Raw genomic sequence first — 23,162 nt, forward strand, 5'->3', positions numbered from 1 at the left:
AGGTTCAATAGACCAATTAGAAATTACAATGATTGTGCGATAGGAGGCGTTGCTACATTTCATTTGAGGGAATTGGAAAGAGAACAAGCACATTGCTACATACTGTTCAACAACAAGAATGTTACGTGTTACATAGAGTAAGAGAATTTTGTTTGAATCATTTAAGTTATGCATAAGTGTAATGTAATTTAGTTTTGTGATGTGTGCAGACAACATATGCGTTCTCTTAGAATGCAGTTTTCACGCAAGAATTCTCGTTTCAGCGAAGAATTACATGAAATTGCTTACAAATGAATGTTACTACTTGGTTCAAGGATCATGTAAGTGAAATAGATTAAATATGATTATGACTCATTAGTTTAATCTTGGTAATGTATCAATATTAATTTTTTCACTTCAATCAGGTGCAATTACTGAAGAAATCAAATAAAATCATGTCAGATGAAATTGTGAGCTTAAGCTTAGGTTCACAAAGTTTTAAAAAGATTTAAGGGGTATATTCAAAACGATTTTATATTTCGTGTATCGGATAACGAGAAGGGATGTAAAAGTCAAAATAGTGGTGTTGCGGTTAGTGCAACCACTACAAGTTATGCAAGCGCTAGAGATAAAAGACCCGTTACAGGATCAATAACATATTATGGGCATTTAACAGATATAATTGAATTGACATATTCTCATAATCTTAAGTTTGTATTGTTTAAGTGTGATTGGACTGATGTTACGACAATGGACAAAGGAATAAAGATTGATGATCATGGATTTACTCTTGTCAACTTCACACGACTTTTATTTCAAGGAGATAAAGTCACAGATGAACATTTGCACTAGCTTCACAAGCACGATAAGTTTTCTATGTAGAAGATCTTGTTGATTTAGGATGGAATGTTGTTGTAAAGACTAAATCGAGATATTTGTATGACATGAATGAGAAAATTGTTAATGAGGAAGACGATATATGGGAGAGTCATCCATTTGGTGATGGTTTTGATAGAAATATCTTTGAAGAGAGCAATGATGGTGATGTCAATTGGGTTAGAGATGATGTACCGGGGGTTACTATCAATGCACCTCCTCACTTGTTATCTGAACTGCTTTCTTATCCAGTTGATGCTCTTGATGATGCAAATGATTCTGATTTTGAAAATCACTAAGGTAAAGCTCATTTTTTGTAATGAATTATTTAATTTAAATGTTCATCGGTATATCAATATCATTGTTTAATTAATTATTTACTACTTAAATTTTCAATAAATATTTAATTAATTTTTATTTTGATTTCATATTTATATTCTAACATTGTTTGTAAATGTAGATGGACTTACTCCAGCATGAGGTTGATGATTCAGGAGTGTCCCCCAAGAGAAGGTGAGGCCCGACACAATACATTAATATATTTAATGTCGAACCTAATCGAAGACCGGAAGTACTTTTCAATAAGGCTGGACAAGCTTATGGTAAACATGCTCAAAAGTTGTCTAGTTTTTGTGGTATCTTGGCTAGAGACCCACATCTACTCAGATTAGATGTCCCATCATGGAAGATAATTGATAAGGATGCCAAAGAACGGGTGTGGCAGAGCGTTTTGGTATGTTAGATATCTTTAACAGAATTATGTAGGTTTTTTTTTCGATATAATTTTATGAATTTTTTTGTAATAGTTTTACATTTTTCTTTGATTTCTAGGATAAATTTATCATCGGCTCTAAATATCGTAAGCATGTAATGAAAAAAATTAACAAATTATGGAAGGACTATAAGCATAGACTGAAGGCTCGTATTTATGATGTATTTAATGATGATAGAATTCGAGTTCAAAACTGTCTAGATGATATTCCTCTTGAGTAGTGGATCACGTTGATTGATTTTTGAAATTCTAAATTGGGTCAGTTATATTTTGTATGAAAGAATTTAGTTTGTTAACATTACATATTGATTTTTTAATTAATTAATTGATCTTGATATAGCGTCGAAATACTATTAATCGAGAAAACATTCCCACCAAACGATACTTCATACATGTGGTTCGAAGAGTTTCTCACGTATACTTCATGAAGAGGTATATCAATCATATTAATATTTCATTAATTATAAATATAGTCATTATTTTGTTTGATATATCAATTACATATGTAACTATACTAATCACTATTATGTTATTTTCTAATATGTGAATAGGAAAAGCAAAATCCAACGAAAGGTCGACTTAGCCGAACATAATTATTTATCAAGACCCATACTAATGGTGATAACATTCCAGTAGATGATGTTGCTGCTAAGAAAATTGTAAGTGCAAAATTACGTTATTGAAAAATATCAATTATTTACTATAATTAATCATTGTCAATAATTGTTGATTAAATTAATTAAAATCATAAATATTTTTGTAGGATGAGATGAAAGAACTCATGAAAGATTTATCACTGGACTCTCAAGACATCATCGGACCGAATGACATATTTACTAAGGTTATGGGACTTGAGAAACCTGGCCGTGTTCGTGGGTATGGCTTGGGTCCGACTCCAACATCATTGTTTGGATCATCTTCTAGCCAAGGTGCCTCCTCATCCACAAATATCGAGGATCTTATCACTTTGAAGGATAAAATGAAAACTTTAGAAAATCAACTAATTGAAATGGAGAAACAAACAGAAGTTGATAAGGTCGAGGCTGCGCGACAAAGAGAATCTGATAGGGAGGCGAATGAGGAGCTCAAACGTTTTTTTATGAGAATGGAACGATTAGTAAGTATTTATTCTTATTGTTTAAGTTTTATAATAAAGTAATACAATATAATTCATAATATTTTTTTTTTTTTTGCAGTTCGAAAACTCGTACTCAGTTCCACCTAACTCTTCTACCCAGCCTCCGGACAATGATTAATTTACTGTAACTTTTAAGAGTTACTCTTTCTTTTAATGTCTTTAGTAAAGTACTTTGTTTTAAATACTAAGTAACATCAGTAACTTTTGGGGTTTTTTGAACTATTTCAACATAGGTAAGAATTACTTCTTTCACCCATATCATATTTTTTATTTTGGAATGTGTAAGGTACACATACACTAATATGTTAGTGTAAGACTTCATACACTTTTCCTACCTTTTATCATATTTTTTTGCTTGTTAGTACTTCATATTTTTTTTATTGTTAGTATCTCGTATTGCATATTTTATGTTTCTTACTATATCATTTTTTTTACTTGTTACTAACTCATATTTTTTTTACTTATTAGGTAAACCTTTTTTAACTCCGTCAATGTAAAATTAAACATTTTACATTACCAGTCCCAAGCCCGGATAAAGGAGGAGTAAAAAGGATGAAGCAATGAGTAGTTTGCTTGATGCACCTGGCCAAGAAGTAATTCTTTTTTATGTATTATATTTGGCATTAATTTGATTGAATTGTATTACTTTTTTAGTTATTAATAAAACTAAATATTGGGTCACCTAATTACTATCTTTAAACAGAATATGAGGACATTTGGCACAATAGAAGAAAAATGGTAGGAATTTGTTTTTCAGAATAGGATTTTCTAAAGTAGGACTAAATTCATGACCCCTATGATCGTGCCTAATGTACAGTTCTTCGTTTGTAGATGATAATTACTATAACTTCTTAGATTACAGACTAATTAAACCATCTGAATTACATGTACACAAATTTTACTTGAATATATTTGTATCTTTTTTAGTTCTTAAAAAAAAAAATTCCAGATGGGGCACTATTGCTCATATTGTCTTTTTGGATTTCTATTTCTTGACGAATATTATTGTCACTGTAATGCTTCTTCTTGGTAATTCTGGCATCTGAAATGCACTTACAGGAGTGAACATCTATGCTGTACTTTTTCTGTTACCCCTTGGTGTTATAATCTACACATTAGCAAGAGGACTAACGGCCACTTTCTTGGCAAGCTACATACATTCTGTTATAGGTAACCAACTTGAATTTGTTTGATTTTCGATACTTTGTTGAAGTTTTCTAACATTTGGTCTAAATATATCTGCTTTCAGTTCATGTTGTTTTGGTCGTATTTGTCTTTCTTGTTTACAAGGCTAGTAGCAACTTGGAAGCCCGAAAGTCATATACAATCATCTCTTGGATGTTGCTAGTAAATCAAGAATCTGTTAGGAACTGCTTTTTCATGATGGGCAATCTTGTGATCCTGTAAATGGGAACTACAAAGGGTCTTATATAACAATGTTGAGTTATGGTGGCCTTGTTTCGGAATCATCAATATTATCGGAAACTTTGGTACTGTCTTTGTTGATAATGTAAGTTTTGTTGTTCTCCTCAACTTTGTTTTTTCGATATCTGCTTCATCATCATCATCAAATACTTATCCCAAAAATCATGTTTTATTTCAATATCTACTTCAAAATTTTAAGTCCTTTTCCATGCATATAAGCTTATGAAATGGAGAAAGGGCCTTAACAAACTCACTTTCAGGATATGGCATAAATAACGCCAATGAAATTAATTACATCTTTTATCCCTACTTATGTCACTTTATGGAATATTGAAATTACTAATTCATGCAGCCCAACTTATCCTGTTATGTTTAGAGAAACATGTACCCAGTGCAAACATTTACTTTTGTATTAGATTCTAAATTAGTCTTGTGGCCAATTTGACCTTTATTTCATATTGCTTCTTGTTATCGTTGATTTTAGAAAACAAAGTTGATTTTAGAAAACAAATAATAGGTCTTGGGACACTTTCCAAGAAGGAAAAAGTGGCTCAAAACATTTTTAAAAAAAATCTTTTGGAACTGTTCCATTCATTGACCTCACATTACTAATTTTATATGGATGGTAAAGATAGCCCCCCACCCCCTCCCTCTCTATTTACCTGCAATTGAATTTGAGTATGCCTATGTGTATATGTGTATATGTGTGTCTATCGGTGTGCACACGTTTGTGTGTGGTTTTGTATTTACTTGCTTATAATCTGACCTATTTCTATCCTTTGGATATGTGTTCACTTTGTTTCTAATGTACAATTAAGTCTTGTTTATTTCCATGTTATGATTTTGGTGATAATTCCCTTTTTTCCTGCAGATTTGGTTTCAAACTAGGCTAATGTTATTGTGGCCTATGAACCTGTGTGGGCTATTGGAACTGGAAAGGTTGCAACTCCTGCTCAGGCTCAGGAAGTTGGGTTCTTAATCTTATTGGTAGAATTCAATGTTTTATCCCAAAAAATCTTAGTATGTGCAAGCATGTTTTATGTTTCCTTCTTGAAACTCAAGAGTTATTGCTGTATTTCTCATTGTAGTGGACCAATGTTGCTTGGTGTCTTGTGAAATGTTGAAGTGCTAGTGTTGGACTAAGATTCCAACAAGAGACGGATTCTTGGGTGACACTTTCTTTTTTGTCTTCCCTCATTCTAGAATACTAATTAACATTTATTAGAGATTACAAGTTCTATGTCTTATCAGTTGCAGTAATGAAGCTTGTGTTGACTATCGTGGGAGCCCTTTTGTATGGGATAGCCCAACTTTTCTGTTATTGATAAAATCTGCTTTTCCACCATGTCGTTTTCTCACACTAAATATTTTGTATATAATAGGTGCATTTCCAATTGAGGAAATGGCTCAAAGAGAATGTTGGTGATGAAGTTGTTGCCGCAACCAGGATTATCTATGGAGGTAATTGTTTCATGTTTCCTTCATCCTCAACCTGCCATGCAAAAATGTATTGTAGTTGTGCCAGTTCACTGATATTTTGTATAACAGACTAGCTAGTAGACACGTGGAAACATTGTCATAAATTCATTATCCCGAGATAAGAAAAACTTGTCAAATTGATTCTCCTTTATTAATATGAAATTGTGAGAGAAAGTGTAAGCACATCCTCCCTTATCACGTTTTTAATCTCTCTTATTCCCGTTGCACAGGACTATCAGTACATCTCCTATTTCTCTTATTGTGTTAAGTAATTTAATATAATGGAAGTAGTCATGATGTCTTCAAGAACATTTCATTTTTATCTAGAGTTTGCTAGTTCCGACATCACTGCTTGTCTTGTTGAGTGCTTTTATTTTCTTGTTTGCAGAATAAAGATGCATCAGCCCCTAAGAAACCTCTTCCCAATCAGAGGTACTATAAATCTTTACAGAAGGATCAACAAATTTCTATGTTTTCACGTGCAATAGTTGTGGCATTGTTTGTTTCATTTAAGAACAGGGGCACTTGGCATAATTCCTGCTAATACAAGTGGTTTAATATTATTAAATGATAAACTTAATTTCTATATGATTCAAGAAAAAGGAAAGAAAGGTGCACAAGAATGTAAATTGTTTTATTATTTTACTAACATAAATTTTGTTGTGGTTAAAGTAATCAGTGAGAAATATGTTAGGCTAGGGATTGGGATACGGTTTAAAAGCTTCGAACTCTTATTGTGAACTTCAGTTTGAGAAGTATCAGATTGAGGAGTCTAATGATAACATAGAGTTTCAACTATCCACGTTATTGGCTGCACTAGTTCTGAGGATCTAAACATTACTATTAGGGAAATTCAAGTATAGAACTAGCATTTTGAATCTCTTTGTAAAGGCCATGGGATGAGGATTTTGGAGAACTGCTTTTCTAACGGAACTTTTATGGCAACCACCAGACGCTACTGTGGAAGTAGAGAGGTATTTTGCTATTTTATGTCTTTCTCTTTATTGAGTAGGAGAGGGAGAACACCTACTGATTCAAATGGCTAAAACAATTCTCAACAGAGAAAGCACACACAACTTGTATCATCACTTGAATACATGATTCGGATTTTTCTGGGAAAAGATCTCTCATATAATTATATCAATATGAATTTAGAAAAGTGTCTCTATTTTACATATTGATACCCTCAGGTAAGGTTTTCTTCCTTTCTTTTACATATTTTGGTTCTGCTTGTTAATTCTGTTCTTCATCCCTAAACTCTTTTCGAAGAGGGAAAAGAAAGGAAAGACACCAAACAAAGTTTCTTTTGATTCCTCCGATATGTAGTTGGTTGCATCTGTTTTCTAATTCTTCTATCTTTTCAAACCCAACAAAATATTTCTGGTGTATTTGTGATATATATATAATAATGTAATTTCAATAAATTTACAGTGATGAATTGTAGGATTTGAAAAATATTCCTTTTTATTTTCCCTATAAATGTCATTCAATTAGGTTCATATTTTAAAGCCGACCCCAAATCTTTGGGATAAGACTGTAATAATGATATGATTAGGTTCATATTTTACTTGCTTCTTTGAACATTAAAACATATTAGGAGCAAATGAATGGTAATATTTATGATGTGACTTATAAATAAATGTCTTAAATGTGCCAACTATCAAGGCTTCTCTTCTTTTCTTGTATTATTCTTTATCCACATTTGCCTTACTGTGTATGGGTGTTATTTGAAGTTATATGACTTTGGAAGTTGTTTGAATTATACGTTTGACCAAGTTTTAGATGTTTTTTTTTAAAGAAAGAAAATTATTTTATCTCATTATCTGGGTATAATCCCATTGTGAAAATAACTACATTTTAGTAAATTGAAACTTACTTTAGAAAGGTGAAAAAGTGAGATTCATTTACTAACATGGATAGTGTTATGGGGCTTCCCAAGTCTCTTACAGAAAATATCATACAAGAGGTCCTCTAGCTTTTTCAATGGTTTGTTGTACCGTTCTCTCCATCTTGGCGTCGGTAATTACCTGCACTTTTAGTTCAATCTTATTATTTGTTTCAGGTGGACTTGGGTTAGATAGATTCAAGTCATAGGTTGGCCATGGAATTGAGTATCACAAAAGATGATCATCCACGATCCAATTCTTATTGATTGTAACCATGGACTATAGTGACATAGCCACACAAATGGCACCCATATGGACCTTGACCCACCATTCAATGGGTCACACCTAATTGAAAAACAATCTATCAGACAACTGTTTGTCATTGTAGAGGCAGCCAATTTGGAGCGTTTTCAGACTAAACCTTGATTTTGGCTGCCTTACTATAAGTTTTTGCTACACTTCGTTATTCTCTTGATGCATTCTACTTTTTGGGGGTTTGAACATTATTGACAAGATTACATAGACAGTAAAAATGTGAAATTTGTGGGTGATTTAGATATACCTCTCCATATTTTGGTGAATATTTGAGATACCATTGTGTTTCTCCACGTGGCATGAATTTGGAAATATTCTCTTCTTTTCTCTCTCTTTCTTTTGATATTATTTGGCAATAACTTGATTGATTTTTAAAATTGAGATTTTGATTCTGTTCTGGGATGAGTTTGTGTTTATGTTGTTTCTGTAATTAGCTTCATTGTTTTCATTTGGGTATAAACTAGATATTGCTTTTGAATTTTTATAAGTAATTTTCTGCATTGATGTTTGATGAATTTCTTTATTTTTTCCTTGTCTCTAACTTCTGGAGATTGATATTTCTGACCATGATTCCAATTTTTTCTTTTTTTAATATGGGTTTGTAAAAATAAGGCATAAAAGTGATAACTTTTCCGTAGATTTGGATTTTATTTCTGTTGACTCGGCTACTCATGGAAAATAATATTGAGATGGGATCTATACCTTCTTAAAGATCTGGATGCTTGAAGAAAAGGGGAAATTGCGCTAGTGATTGTAATTCTATCTTTGGTTTGTTAGAACTTAGAACTATCAATTTAAATAGATAGTTTTCATGGGAATTTCTTTTGGAACAAAGAGATTGATGGAGATTTAATTTCGTTTTGTTTCTTTCCCAAATCTTAATACAGTATTATTGGATGTTAACTTTCCGAATTTATATTGCTTTTGAATGACTTCGACTCTTGGAGAAATTTAGTTCTGAATTTTTTTCGATAAGTTTAATGACTTAGTATCATAGTTTAGCTAGAGAGGCCTTTTGTTTCCTTCTGTATTAGTTGAACCACTATTCAGTTGAGCCTTTCTCATTTCAGGAAGAAATCTCAACCATAATCACTTCATTGAAGGAATCTCTATTAACTATTAGTATAGTATTAGAAATGGGTAACTCAAGCTCTAGAATAGAAGAAGACAAGGTCAAGGTCATGCAATTATGTCGTGAAAGGAACGTTTGTTAGACAAGCACTTGATGGAAGGTGTTTACTCGCTGCTGCACATGTTGCTTACATTCAGTGTTTGAAAAATACTGGGACTGGGACACTGCACTTACAAAGTTTGTTGAACCCGAAGCTACATCTGTGTCTTCCTTGAACCCGAAGCTACATTTGGACCCAAGCAGGTTTGGGGCCCCGCTAAACGCTAACACAAATCCCCATGTCAGATCTCGAGGTACTACTAGGTGGCACCTCGAAATTTCGACATGGTCTCCTTTATTTTTGTTAGCATTCCAAAGCGTTCAACCTGCACCTGATAAACAATATATAATCCTGCATATAAAAAATAAAATATATAATACTAGCGGAAGCCTATATACGTCTAATAATGTACGATAGATCAGAGTACGGAAGAAGAAAAATTATATACAGGAGTATACAAAGACTCCTCACTCTAACAAAATTCCTAACGCTCAAAACAAAAATCTATATTACTCTTGGACGAATCGACACCACTAGGGGTTATAACCCCAATACTCATTAGGTAATAGACTCTGGTCGTCTATCTGACCCACCAGATGATCCTCACTCGTTGGTCTAATGCCCGTCTCGCCAACTGCAGGCTCTGAAGCTAAAAAAATAGGAAGGAACGAGTGAGTAACAATGGTTACCCAGTAAGGAAACAAATAATTTCTACTAATAACCCCTCCTAACATGAACAAATAAACATACTGGATTATTTTAAAATATACAAACTTTTACAGAAGAAACTACGATTAACTAGTACATATAGCCAGGGATGAGCAACTAAACATTTTAAAACTCACATTACATCAATCAATAGTACTCAGTATAACATTATCTTTATACAAATCTAATTGATCAAATGGAAACATTAACTATGCATTTCATTTTATATATCAAAATAAGACAACAAATACATAATACACAATGGTGGAGTATTGGAATTAGAAAATTGGGATTCACGACTGGATCGCTCCCAGTCGGGACATGATGTTACAATTCTTCTCTAGCTTTTAGTTCCTGATTTTGTGGCGGATCGTTGTATTTACCACGTTTGGTTGACCATTTATCTAGCTCAGGCTGGCCGTTTGAAGTGACCATAAGCAATGGGTCTCTTTTCGATGTGTCAGAATGTTCGACTACTATAGATTGTTAGTGATCACTGACTAATCATCTTTGTCTATGCCTATCAGGCATACATGTGATTCCCAAATATACAAATCATTCATATACAACCACCTTTACATTACAAGTTCACTGATAAAGATAGAGAGGAATAACCCGGATTCCAGTTGTGACTCCACTCTGATACGCGTCCCATACCACGTATGAGCTTGGTGGTCCCTACCGTACATCCCAAGATAGTACACCACTCCGGATGATATGACGCACTATCCCTTCAGGCATTCACAAACTCTTTAACAGCTCACAAAATAACTACATATATATATTATTTTCATTTGAAAACAGAAGAGAAATTAATAATACAAGGTTGAGAATGGATATCCAGTTTCCTACCATGCAAGTGTGGCCACCCGACCTAAAATAAATAACACAACAGAAAGGTAAACAGCGCCTCGCACTAACAGAAATTTACATAAACATGCAACCAGCAATATTATCCCTGGATATCCTTTCACCAACCTGCACACAACACAATAACGTAAAATGCAGACATCACCCCTCAGGTGTAACTTTGACATTTCACCGTTTCATACCATTTTTCCCTTTTTTCGATTTTTACAATTTTCAATCTCTTCAATAAAATATCCATTTTCTAATATTCATCAACTCAATATGAGTTCATTGAATATAAAATCACATTTTCCAACTATAAAATTTATTTTTATCAATAATATTAAAAAAATTATAAATTTTATATCAAAACGGGGTCCGAGTAGTGCACAAGACCCAATTTATGGAAATAACCCGTTAAAATACCCTACCCACGTATAATTTGTTAAAAATACAATTAAACATACCAAACATGTAATTTCTCGAGTGAATTTTTGAAATAATAAAAGAATTCTATATTTTGGAAATACATCAAAAAAATTTTGATAAAATCCTAAATGCAATTTTTCACAATCTACGATTACTAATAGAAATTTAGAGTTCCTTACAATCTCTAGGCAAAAGGATCGAAGCACGTGCACGGAAATCAAGGTGATCGGTGCAAAAATCGAGATAGACCAAACTTCAAAGTGGCTAATTTTTCAAACCGGTCCGGTGGTTTCGAAGATCTCGATGTCGTCGTCCTTTCTCCCTTTTGCGACGGAGGACAGTTTGACCCCGAAACGGATGAAATTTGAGGTCGAAGTTTCGAAATCCCCGTATATGTATACGACTAAGAAAGCGCCCTCGATCCGCGAGGTGCGCGGATCCGCTTTTGACCCTTGAGGTTTGGGAGTCACCACCTAGTTATTGTGGTCTAGGAACCAAACTGACTCTAACATGGATAAAAAGGACTAATCTACCGCAGAAAATCTGAATTCGGGGATCATGTTACGAGGTTGGAAGGTGTTAGGCACCAACCCCGCCGGGCCAAAGCCGGTCTCTACTAACTCCCCAAATAAATCACATCGCTAAAAACCTAGATAAAAATAAAAATAAAAAATTTTGTACCTTTCCGATAGCAAGGATTTTGCTCCCTCAGATCTGACAAAAAGAACTCCTTGTACCGTACTCCCTTGCTTCGTTCTTTCTCCGGATTTGACTTCGGATCTCCAAGATCAAGGTATCTCCTTGTTTTTGGATTTGAACTCTTCAAGTTTATTGCGAATTTGGGAGTGTTTTTGGAGGGCTTTTAGGTGTTTTCTAGGCTAAAATTGAAGGAGGGATGTTAGGGAAGGAGTTGGGGCTCCAAAATTAGGGTTTTGAGGAGGTTGTGGAGGCTTCTTCACCTACTTTTTCTAGGGTTTTTTCTTTGATACGAAAATAGGGTGTGAGCACCTCTATTTATAGATTTTTTTAGGGGTTGATTTTGATAGAGTTAGTGTTTAATTAGAGTTCTTTTAATTAGAGTTGTATTTAAGTTAGAACTCTATTAGATAGAGTTAATATTTAATTAGAACTCTATTATGACTTTTGGTCTTATTTGATTGGCTTTTAATACTTTGACTTTAGTCTTAATTGATTGACTTTTAATATCTTGACTTCAGTCTTGCTTAATTGACTTTAATTTTGACTTTAGTCTCACTTGATTGACTTTAATACCTTGACTTCAGTCTTGCTTGATTTACTTTTAATTTTTGGAGAACCCCCCTCTAAAATATCTTTAATTCTTTGGACCCCCAAATGGAGGGGTCCTTAAAGAAATATCCCACGAACCCTCAACAATTTTACTTGAAAGCCCGATTGATCGATTTCTTTGATTCAAAATTTTAAATTAATTTCATTAATGTTTCACTTTAATTATTTAATGTTTTATTTATTAATTTTGAATTTTTTAATTATGAAAATTGTGAAATTACCGTTTTGCCCCCGGAGAGGATTTTTCACGTTTTAAGTCGGTTTTTAATGTTCTAGGATGTTTTAGAATCGATTTTTCGTAAGGAATTCAATGGAAATATTGGTTTGTGTTATTTATGAAATTTTTTGTGTGAAATGGTCGTGAACTTTATGAGAGGCATTTTCGTAATTTTGTCGAATTCTGTTAAAATTGGCGAAATGATTTATTTGGTTTTGATTTGTTATTTTATGTGTTCGAAAGGGTTTTCCTAAACGTAACGTAGGCTCTAGGGTTGTTTTGATGTCAGGGGTATTTTGGTCGTTTTTTAGTAATTTTTATCGTGAAGCTTCTTTTTGTCTGAAAAATGATGATTTCTATGTTTCTGGAGTCGTATTTTCCTAGCATAGCGTGGTTTCTAAGATTTTGTCAGTTTGAGATACCTCATCCGGATTCTGAAACATTTCTAGTAACGAAATAAAGCAATAGAATACACATCCATCATTGAGAATCATTGCGATCGGGTTGACGAGTTGATTAATCAGGCGAGTGCAAAAATGGGGTGTCTACAGGCTGATTTTTGATGATATGGGGTAAAAGAGAAGATGAAATGAAAGGATCTTGGGTGGGTTTTATAGATGTCGAAGCTGCAGATCTTTTTCCCTTCTGCGACGGTCGTCGACTGTGAGCCGTTTATCGTAGATCTGCGGTTGAAATTCGAAGAAAAAGATGAATTTTTCGTTAAATTTTCATTGGCTGTATTTTGATGGGTTGAGGAGGACAAAGTGTATATAAAAAAATTAAAATTTTAGTTATATAAAATTAGGGACGAAATCGATATTTTGCCTATTGTTTCGATTGACGATAACTTAATCGTCTGGACTCCAAAAATGACGAATGAATACTTTATTTCGTCTAATTTTTTATTCCGGATCTAATGGTGTAGTCAATTTCTACAAATTCTGTTTCTAACAAAAATTTACTTTTTTGGTCTGAGGTGACCCTTAAAATTGATGTCGTTTTCATTTTTGATGATAATTCAACTTTCTGGTCTCCAAAAATGACAAATAACTAGTCCATGTTCAATAATTTTTCGTTACGAACCCAATGGTATGATTGAATCTTAAAAATTCTTACTCTAGTAAAAAGTTATTATTTTAGCCTAGTCCGACTCGGTAATCGAGGATTTTGTAATTTTTCTATTCGGACTCACACTTGAGCGTGCTTACAGACTAGAGTATGTTTTTCGATCATTTTGAATCCAATGGTGAGATCAGATTTCCTTAGTATGATCAGAAATATTTTAAAGTTTTACCCCTAAGTCCCACTTTCAAGATTTTTTCAAAATTCCACTATTTATTTTTCCTCGACATACAAATTGAAAACTAGGGGTTTTACACAGGTAGTAGCAATGAAGTTGACTGTTTGATCTGAGGATCAAGCTGTCAGTGACGCCATCCATAAAATCATTGCAAACGACAGATTCTAAAGTATGTTTTGGTTGCACATGATTTATGGCTTTACCATTTTATTTTGCCAGAGTGAGCATGGAGATGGGGTGGAGTATGAGAGATGATTGGCTTCAAGTGCACACTAAATCTAAAAAACATATCACATTTGTTTATAATTCATAGAGTTGTCTCTTTTTTTATAGTGAAAATATTCGTGAATGCGTACTTTGTTTATGGATTTCGTTGATGCATGTTTGGTAGATTGTAGCTTATGTTTGGTAAAATATTCATTTACAGGTTGTGATATCTTTGTATAAATAAGTGATAAGTGAAATTTGTAGTGCCAATAGCAGCTCTTTTTCTTTATATAATTGTAGGTTTTATTTTGGAATGAATATTTTATTAATTTTTTTTTTACAACATAAGAGGCGGTTTTGAACTACCTCTAATGTTTTTTTTTTAAACTAATTTGTTATTAGGGGCGGTTTTCAAACTGCCTCTAAAATATAAAAAACCGTCCTTAAATATCAATATTTAGAGACGGTTTTAAAACTGCCCTTAAATTATTATTATTAGAGGCAATTTTCAAATAGCCTCTAAAATATAAGAATCGCCCTTAAATCATATTCTTTAGAGGTGGTTTTTAAACCGCCATTAAATTATTTTTATTAGAGGTGGTTTTAAAATAGCCTCTAAAATTATAAGAACCGCCCTTAAATCATATTCTTTAGAGACGGTTTTAAAATCACCATTAAAATATTATTATTAGAGGCGGTTTTAAAATAGTCTCTAAAATATAAAAAACACCCTTCAATCATTATTTTGAGGCGGTTTTAAAACCACCCTTAGTTGGCCACTAAAAGGAACAGCGACGCCACTATAGTGGGTGGTTTGGCTAAACCGCCCTTAAATATATTGGAGGCGGTTTAGTTGAAATTGGTAGCAGTTTAAAACCGCCTCTAAATACCTCATATTTTGTAGTGAGGGTAGTCTTTGCACCCAAAATTCTACAGAATTCTTAGTGGGGGGTAAAATGATCCTAAACCTTATGATTTGGATCAATTGTGAGATATCTAAGCCAAATGGTATGTAATTAGGTGGTGGTTTTTTGTCCTCTTTGGTTACTTCCTTAGGCTAGTTTTTTTAACAAACTAGAGATACAAATGTCATTAGGCAAAAATTCTAAAAACTTCTCTTGTGTGGACAAAATAGTCATAAGATTTGGAAAGTGGTGAATTTAAATTGAATGCCATAGAATCCTTTTAAATTTTAAAAAAAAGATTAGAAGGGTGGAAGAGGGATGTAAAACCCCGAATTTTTAATTCGTATCTCGAGGAAAAATAAATAATGGAATTTTAAGAAAATCTTGAAAGTGAGACTTAGGGGTAAAATTTTATGATGTTTCTGATCATTTTTAATGGAATCTGACCTAACCATTAGATTCAAAATGATCGAAAACTATAGTTTAGCCTATAAGCACGCTCAAATGCGAGTCCGAATATAAAAGTTACAAAATCCTCGATTATCGGGTCGGACCAGGTTAAAATAGTGACTTTTTGTTAGAAAAGAATTTTTAAAATTTGATCATACCATTGGATTCGTAACGAAAAATTATTGAACATAGATTATTTATTTGTCATTTTTGGAGATCAGGAAGTCGAATTATCGTAAAAAATGAAAACGACATCAAGTTTAGGGGTCACCTCAGGCCAAAAATGTAAATTTTTTATGGAGACATAATTTGTAGAAATTGACTATATCATTAGATTCGGAATGAAAAATTAGGCGAAATAGAGTATTCATTTGTCAGTTTTGGAGTCCGGATGGCCAAGTTATCATCGATCAAAACAATAGGCGAAATATCGATTTCGTCCCAACTTTTATATAAATAAAATTTAAATTTTTTTTATATATCTCATCTTCTCCAACTCGTCCAAAACAGCCAACAAAATAAAACGAATTTTCTTCGATTTTTTCTAATCTTCCATCTCAGATCTCTCGCAAACGGTCCACTTTCGACGATCGCCGCAAAAGAGAAAAAGATCCGCAGCTTCGACATCTACAAAACACATCCAACCTCTTTCCATTTCACTTTCTTTTTCATCCAATATCGTCAAAAATCAGCCGTATTTGTATACGGAGATTTCGTAACTTCGACCTCGATTTTCATCTGTTTCGGGGTCAAATCGTCTTCCGCCGTAGAAGGGAGAAGAAACGAGCACATCGAAATCTTCGAAACCAGCTGGTCGGTTTCAAAAATCAGTCGCTTCGAAGTTCGGTCTATCTTGATTTCCGTGCCAATCGCCTCAATTTCCGCGCACGTGCTTCGATCCTTTCACCTAGAGATTGTAAGAAACTCTCAATTTCTATTAATAATCGTAGATTGTTAAAATTGCATTTAGGATTTTATCGAAAAAATTTAGATGTATTTCTAAAATATAGAATTCTTTTGTTATTTCAAAAATTCACGCCAGAAATTGCATGTTTGATATGTTTAATTGTATTTTTAACAAATTATACGTGGGTAGGGTATTTTAACGGGTTATTTCCATAAATTGGGTCTTGTGCACTGCTCGGACCCCGTTTTGATATAAAATTTATTTTCTTTTACAATATTATTGATAAAAATAAATTCTTTATGTGGCGCCCCACCAAACGCTAACACAAATCCCCATGTTAGATCTCGAGGTACTAGGTGGCACCTCGAAATTTCGGCATGGTCTCCTCTGTTTATGTTAGCATTCCAAGGCGTTCAACCTGCACCTGATAAACGACATACAATCCTGCATATATATACAAAATATAATACTAGCGGAAGCTTAAATACGTCTAATAACGAATGAAATATCAGAGTGCGGAAGAATAATCAGAATACAAGATTATACAATTATTTCTCACTCTAACAAAAGTCCTAATGCTCGAACAAAATCTATAACATTACCTAGACAAACTACCACCACTAGAGGGATGTAACCCTAATACTCACCAAGTGACAAACTCTGGCTGTCTATCTGACCCACCAGATGATTCTCACTCATGCTCTATACCTGCCTCGTCAAACTTCAGATCTAAAACTAAAAAAATGGAGAAGGAAAGGGTGAGTAACAATGATTACCCAGTAAGGAAACAAACAATTTCTGCCAATAACCCCTCCTAGCATGAACGAATAAGCATACTGAATCATTTTAAAATAATCAAAGTTTTACATAATAAACTACGATTAACTGGTACATATAGCCATAGTGAGCAACTAAACATTTTAAAACTCACATTACATCGATCAGCAGTACTCACTATAACATTCTCTTTTTATACAAATCTAATTAATCAAATGGAAACAATAAACATGGATTTCATTTTATATATAAAAATAAGCAACAGATACATAATACACAATAGTGGAGTATTGGAATTAGAGTGTTGGGATTCACGACTGGATCACTCCCAGTCGGGACAGGATGTTACAATTTCTCTCTAGCTTTTAGTTCCTGATTTTGTGGCCGGTCGCTGCCCTTATCACGTTTGGTTGACCATTTATCCGGCTCAGGCTGGCCGTTTGACGTGACCGTAAGCAATGGGTCTCTTTTTTATGTGTCAGAACGTTTGACTACTATAGATTGTTAGTGATCACTGACTAATCATCTTCGTCTATGCCTATCAGGCGTACATGTGATTCCCAAAGATACAAACCATTCGTATACGACCACCTTTACATTACAAGTTCACTGGTAAAAATAGAGAGGAATAAACCCGGATTCCAGTTGCGACTCCACTCTCATACTCGTCCCATACCACGTATGAGTTTGGTGGTCCCTACCGTACATCCCAAGATAGTACACCACTCCGGATGATATGATGCACTATCCCTTCAGGCATTCACAAACTCTTTAACAGCTCACAAAATAGCTACTTATATATATTATTTTCATTTGAAAACAAAAGAGAAATTAACAATACAAGGTTGAGAATAGATATCCAGTTTCCTACCATGCAAGTGTGGCCACCCGGCCTAAAATAAATAACATAACAGAGCGCCTCGCGCTAACAGAAAGTAAATAAACATGCAACCAGTAACATTATCCCTGGATATCCGTTCACCAACCTACATACAACACAATAACGTAAAATGCAGACATCACCCCTCGGGTGTGACTCTGACATTTTACCGTTTCATACCCTTTTTCCCTTTTTTCGACTTTTACGGTTTTCAATCTCTTCATAAAATATCCATTTTCTGATATTCATCAACTCAATATGAGTTCATTGAATATTAAATCACATTTTTCAACTATAGAATTTATTTCTATCAATAATATTGAAAAAAATACAAATTTCATATCAAAACGGGGTCCGAGCAGTGCACAAGACCCAATTTATGACAATAACCCGTTAAAACACCCTACCCACGTATAATTTATTAAAAATACAATTAAACATATCAAACATGCAATTTCTGGCGTGAATTTTTGAAATAACAAAATAATTCTATATTTTAAAAATACATCCAAATTTTTCGATAAAATCCTAAATGCAATTTTCACAATCTAGATTACTAATAGAAATTGAGAGTTCCTTACAATCACTAGACGACAGAATTGAAGCACGTGCATGGAAATCGAGATGATTGGCGTGAAAATCGAGGCGGACCGAACTTCGAAGCGGTTGATTTTCGAAACTGGCTTGGTGGTTTCGAAGATCTCGATGTACTCGTCTCTTCTCCCTTCTACGGCGAAAGACGGTTTGACCCCGAAATCGATGAAAACCGAGGTCGAAGTTACGAAAATCTCCGTATAAAATACGGCTGATTTTTGACTATACGGGTGAAATAGAAAGTGAAATGAAGAAAGGTTGGGTGGGTTTTGTAGAGAACGAAGCTGCGGACCTTTTTCTCTTCTGCGGCGATCGTCGAAAGTGGACCGTTTGCGAGAGATCTGAGGTGGAAGGTCGAGGAGAAAAAAAAATTCATTTCGTATAGGTCTCGGCTGTTTAGACGCGTTGGGGAAGATGAGATTAAAAAAAAATTTAAATATTATTTATATAATATTTGGGATGAATTCGGTATTTCGCCTATTGTTTTGATCGACGATAACTTGGTCATTCGGTCTCCAAAACTAACAAACGAATACTCTATTTCACCTAATTTTTCATTCCAGATCTAATGGTATAGTCAATTTCTACAAATTATGTCTCCATCAAAAATTTACATTTTTGGCCTGACGTGACCCATAAACTTGATGTCGTTTTCGTTTTTTGGCGATAATTCAACTTCCTGATCTCCAAAAATGACAAATAAATAGTCTATGTTGAATAATTTTTCGTTATGAACCCAATGGTATGATCGAATTTTAAAAATTATTGCTCCAACAAAAAGTCACTGTTTTAGCCTGGTCCGACCCGGTAATCGAGGATTTTGCAACTTTTATATTCGGACTCGCATTTGAGCGTGCTTACAGGCTAAACTATGTTTTTTTATCATTTTGAATCTAATGGTGAGGTCAGATTCCATTAAAAATGATCAAAAACATCCTAAAGTTTTACCCCTAAATCCCACTTTCAAGATTTTCTTAAAATTCTACTATTTATTTTTTCCTCGAGATACGAATTAAAAATTTGGGATTTTACACTTTAGTTGGAAAATGTGATTTAATATTCAATGAACTCATATTGAGTTGATGAATATCAGAAAATGAATGTTTTATTGAAGAGATTGAAAATTGTAAAAATCGAAAAGAGGGAAAAAGAGTATGAAACGGTAAAATGTCAGAGTCACACCCGAGGGGTGATGTCTGCATTTTACGTTGTTGTGTTGTGTACAGGTTGGTGAACAGATTTCCAGGGATAATATTGTTGGTTTCATATTGAGTTGATGAATATCAGAAAATGAATGTTTTATTGAAGAGATTGAAAATTGTAAAAATCGAAAAGAGGGAAAAAGAGTATGAAACGGTAAAATGTCAGAGTCACACCCGAGGGGTGATGTCTGCATTTTACGTTGTTGTGTTGTGTACAGGTTGGTGAACAGATTTCCAGGGATAATATTGTTGGTTTCATGTTTAATATTGTGAATCCCAACTCTCTAATTCCAATACTCCACCATTGTGTATTACGTATATGTTGTCTTATTTTGATATATAAAAATGAAATCTATGTTTAATGTTTCCATTTGACCAATTAAATTTGTATAAAAAGATGATGTTATAGTGAGTAATGATGATCGATGTAATGTGAGTTTTATAACGTTTAGTTGCTCATCTCTGGCTATATGTACCAGTTAATCGTAGTTTCTTCTTTAAAATTTTGTATATTTTAAAATGATTCAGTATGCTTATTCGTTCATGTTAGGAGGGGTTATTGGCAGAAATTGTGTTATTCCTTACTGGGTAACCATTGTTACTCACCATTTCCTTCTCCATTTTTTTAGTTTCAGTTTCGAAGCTTGGTGAGGCACGTATAGAGCACGAGTGAGAATCATCTGGTGGGTCAGATAGACAGCCAGAGTTTGTCACTTAGTGAGTATTGGGGTTATTATCCCTAGTGGTGTCAATTTGTCCAAAAAGTATTATAGATTTTGTTCTGAGCGATAGGACTTATGTTAGAGTGAGAAATTTTCGTATAATCCTGTATTATAATTTCTTCTTCCACGCTCTGATCTTTCGTATGTTATTAGACGTATATAGGCTTCCGCTAGTATTATATTTTGTTTGTTATATGCAGGATTGTATGTCGTTTATCAGGTGCAGGTTGAACGCCTTGGAATGCTAACATAAATAGAGGAGACTATGCCGAAATTTCGAGGTGCCATCTTGTACCTCGAGATCTGACATGGGGATTTGTGTTAGTGTTCGGCGGGGCGCCACAAGGGATTTGCCTTTGATGAGTTTTAACAAACAAAGGTTAAAGGAGGTAATTGGTCTTGAGTGGGACCAAGCAAGATCTTGGGTTAAGATAAGAAGAATGAGTGGTTTATTAAAAGACCCTGGGTGGAAGGAGTTATAAAGGTTTTAGCATGAGTAGAAGTAGAATTAAGAGGGCTTTTTTGGAAAAAAGTCATTAACAAAAAGGTTTAAGGAGTCATTTCTTGTGAAGAATCTCGTGCGCACAGGAGCTCTCTAACTACTTAACTGAATTGGACATATATTAGGTACAGCCAAGGCAAATTAAACCTAAGCATTACCAAAGTCAAGGTTAGAATAAAAAATGACGTGGCCATATGTACCAAATGGCCAAGTTATTTCTATACTTGTCTATTCGGTAAGTATATTCAAGCAAAAACCAATTTTTTTATTAAATATGATTTCCTCAATTGATTTGATTTGGGTTCACTTGATTGATCGAAATTCTCTTAATTTGACCCTCAATATCGGATTCGAATGACTTCTCAGGCTTATTCGATCAACTTGGGGTGTCTACAACCTTTACGTTCTTAAGACACTATATATACTAAAGTTATAAAAAATTTATAGAAATTTTTGTAATCTCTACTCCAAACTAAACCCTAACCCTTACCTCCCTAAACTTAAAACTTAGATATGTAGAGCGGAATCCAAGACTTGATGAAAGGTGGATCTAGAAAAATCATGATTTTGTCGGAGAAGAAAGATGAAAAGTAAATGAAGAAGGATATTGGGAGTTGATCTCGAAGCCTATGCATTGTAGAAGATGCAAAAAAAAACTGAATACCTTTCTTTTACCTTGTAGTTACATAAATTTCTATAAAAATTAGTTTTTGATCTTTGATATTGATTATATTTCCAATTTAAGATAATTTCCTTATAAGATCATATATGATTAGTTGTTTTGAATTATAAATATTGATTTATCTCAGTATATCCTATGTTATACAAGATGAATTGAGCATTACATAAATCAATTTTTAACTTAAAAGCTATTGGAAGTAATTTGGATGAATTTGGAAAAAAATCAGATAAATTTTTGAAGAAAAATCATTGTGGGTTCACATTTGTCGATGTTATTGGCCCTACCACCAATAGAATTTTCTTCTGGCACCAAAATATTGTGTTCTGCCAGTGGCACTGAAAGATACATTCGATGGCACTGATACTTCCTGACAAGATTTATTCGGTGGCATCGATCTTGTTATCGACAAAACTATTTTGGTACTGAATTTTTCCCACATCTCATACATTTTTAGTATATCTATTTTTATTAAAAACATTTAGTAAATGTCATGTTTAATTTTTCATTTTTCATTTAAGTTCTATAATGAAATTATGAAATACCCTTATTTGGAAATAATGAGAATATTTTAAAAATTCAAATCTTAACATATCCAAATCTAATTTTTAGTTCTAAGAACAAACACAGATTATGATATTTTTGTAAAATTTTCAAATCATGTTTACTTTAACCTCCATTCAAATTAAATTTCAAAAAGTACAAGATGTCAAATCTCTTGATTAAGAATTTCATCTCTAAAAATCCATTTTACATTTGAAGAACTTTGAAAAATCTCATTTTCAACACTTAGCCATTTTTTCACAGTTTTTCACAGCTTTAACTATTCTTTATCATTCATGTTTTCAGATCATGCAGGTTTAGTGAATCGAGTCTTTGAGGATGAGATTCAGGAAGAGACACCAGATATGTGGATGAGTAGTTGCCTTCATCAATTTGAGTAGTTTTAGAGTTTAGTAGTTTTTTTTTTTTTTATGTTTCCATTTGTGAAACTTATGTCAGGGCATTGTGTGCCATTTTGTTTTCGTATTACTTATTAGTTATTTTTTTATATTTCATATTTAGAGTCATCAGTTTATGTTATCACCAGATTGAGAATTATGGATTATTATCGATTATTAGCTTCTGTGAATTCTTATTTATTGATTTTAATATATTTTTGCTGCATTATAATTATTAAACATAATGTCTTTATTATTAAATGTTATAATGGGATGGAATAATTAATCACACCTCGATATTCTAATATATTATTCAGGGGGTGTGTGTTAAGATTTTTGGGTGTGACATATTGAGTTGGCTTTATCATTCCCTATAAATAGGTGGGAGTGTTATCATTCTAGAACTTTTATCTTATTTTTTGAGTTTTCGTTTTGTTATTTATTTTTCCTTTCTCTTTGTTTTCTTAGATGAGTTTGATCATTCCTTAAGTCACCTACAACCATTTTCTCCCTCTCACGTTTTCTTTTCTTATGTTGATTTTT

General features: G+C 33.4%; 1 protein-coding gene across 8 annotated transcripts; it reads left to right on the plus strand.

Annotated features, from left to right (window-relative positions):
- Positions 1 to 490: 490 nt before the first annotated feature.
- On the plus strand, positions 491 to 22,918 carry LOC147400295 (uncharacterized). 8 transcript variants are annotated; one of them, XR_015179292.1, is made up of 10 exons: positions 491 to 1,155; positions 1,316 to 1,588; positions 1,968 to 2,059; positions 2,179 to 2,286; positions 2,391 to 2,744; positions 2,824 to 3,358; positions 3,825 to 4,275; positions 5,062 to 5,651; positions 6,058 to 6,101; positions 22,528 to 22,918. XR_015179292.1 is itself a non-coding variant. In XM_086445938.1 (10 exons), the coding sequence occupies exons 1-5, from the start codon at positions 928 to 930 to the stop codon at positions 2,261 to 2,263; spliced, it is 543 nt and encodes a 180-aa protein (XP_086302064.1). In that variant the 5' UTR covers positions 491 to 927; the 3' UTR covers positions 2,264 to 2,286; positions 2,391 to 2,744; positions 2,824 to 3,358; positions 3,825 to 4,275; positions 5,062 to 5,156; positions 5,573 to 5,651. The 8 variants fall into 8 exon arrangements, 5 of the variants coding, with proteins under 5 accessions (XP_086302064.1, XP_086302060.1, XP_086302061.1 ...); XR_015179293.1 differs by having other exon boundaries at positions 1,316 to 1,368; XM_086445938.1 differs by lacking the exons at positions 6,058 to 6,101; positions 22,528 to 22,918 and having other exon boundaries at positions 1,316 to 1,368; positions 1,504 to 1,588; positions 5,062 to 5,156; positions 5,573 to 5,651.
- The last annotated feature ends 244 nt before the right edge of the window (positions 22,919 to 23,162 follow it).

Source organism: Akebia trifoliata, chromosome 6 (assembly GCF_017979445.1).
Source record: "Akebia trifoliata isolate Shusen 1 chromosome 6, ASM1797944v1, whole genome shotgun sequence".
Classification (NCBI taxonomy): domain Eukaryota; kingdom Viridiplantae; phylum Streptophyta; class Magnoliopsida; order Ranunculales; family Lardizabalaceae; genus Akebia; species Akebia trifoliata.

Excerpts from the sequence above, each read along its gene's own strand:
- LOC147400295 (XM_086445933.1), top strand. The coding sequence starts at position 928 with ATGAGAAAATTGTTAATGAGGAAGACGATATATGGGAGAGTCATCCAT. Across the intron at positions 1,156-1,315 it reads TGATTTTGAAAATCACTAAG|ATGGACTTACTCCAGCATGA; the intron begins GTAAAGCTCATT and ends TTGTAAATGTAG. Across the intron at positions 1,589-1,967 it reads GGGTGTGGCAGAGCGTTTTG|CGTCGAAATACTATTAATCG; the intron begins GTATGTTAGATA and ends ATCTTGATATAG.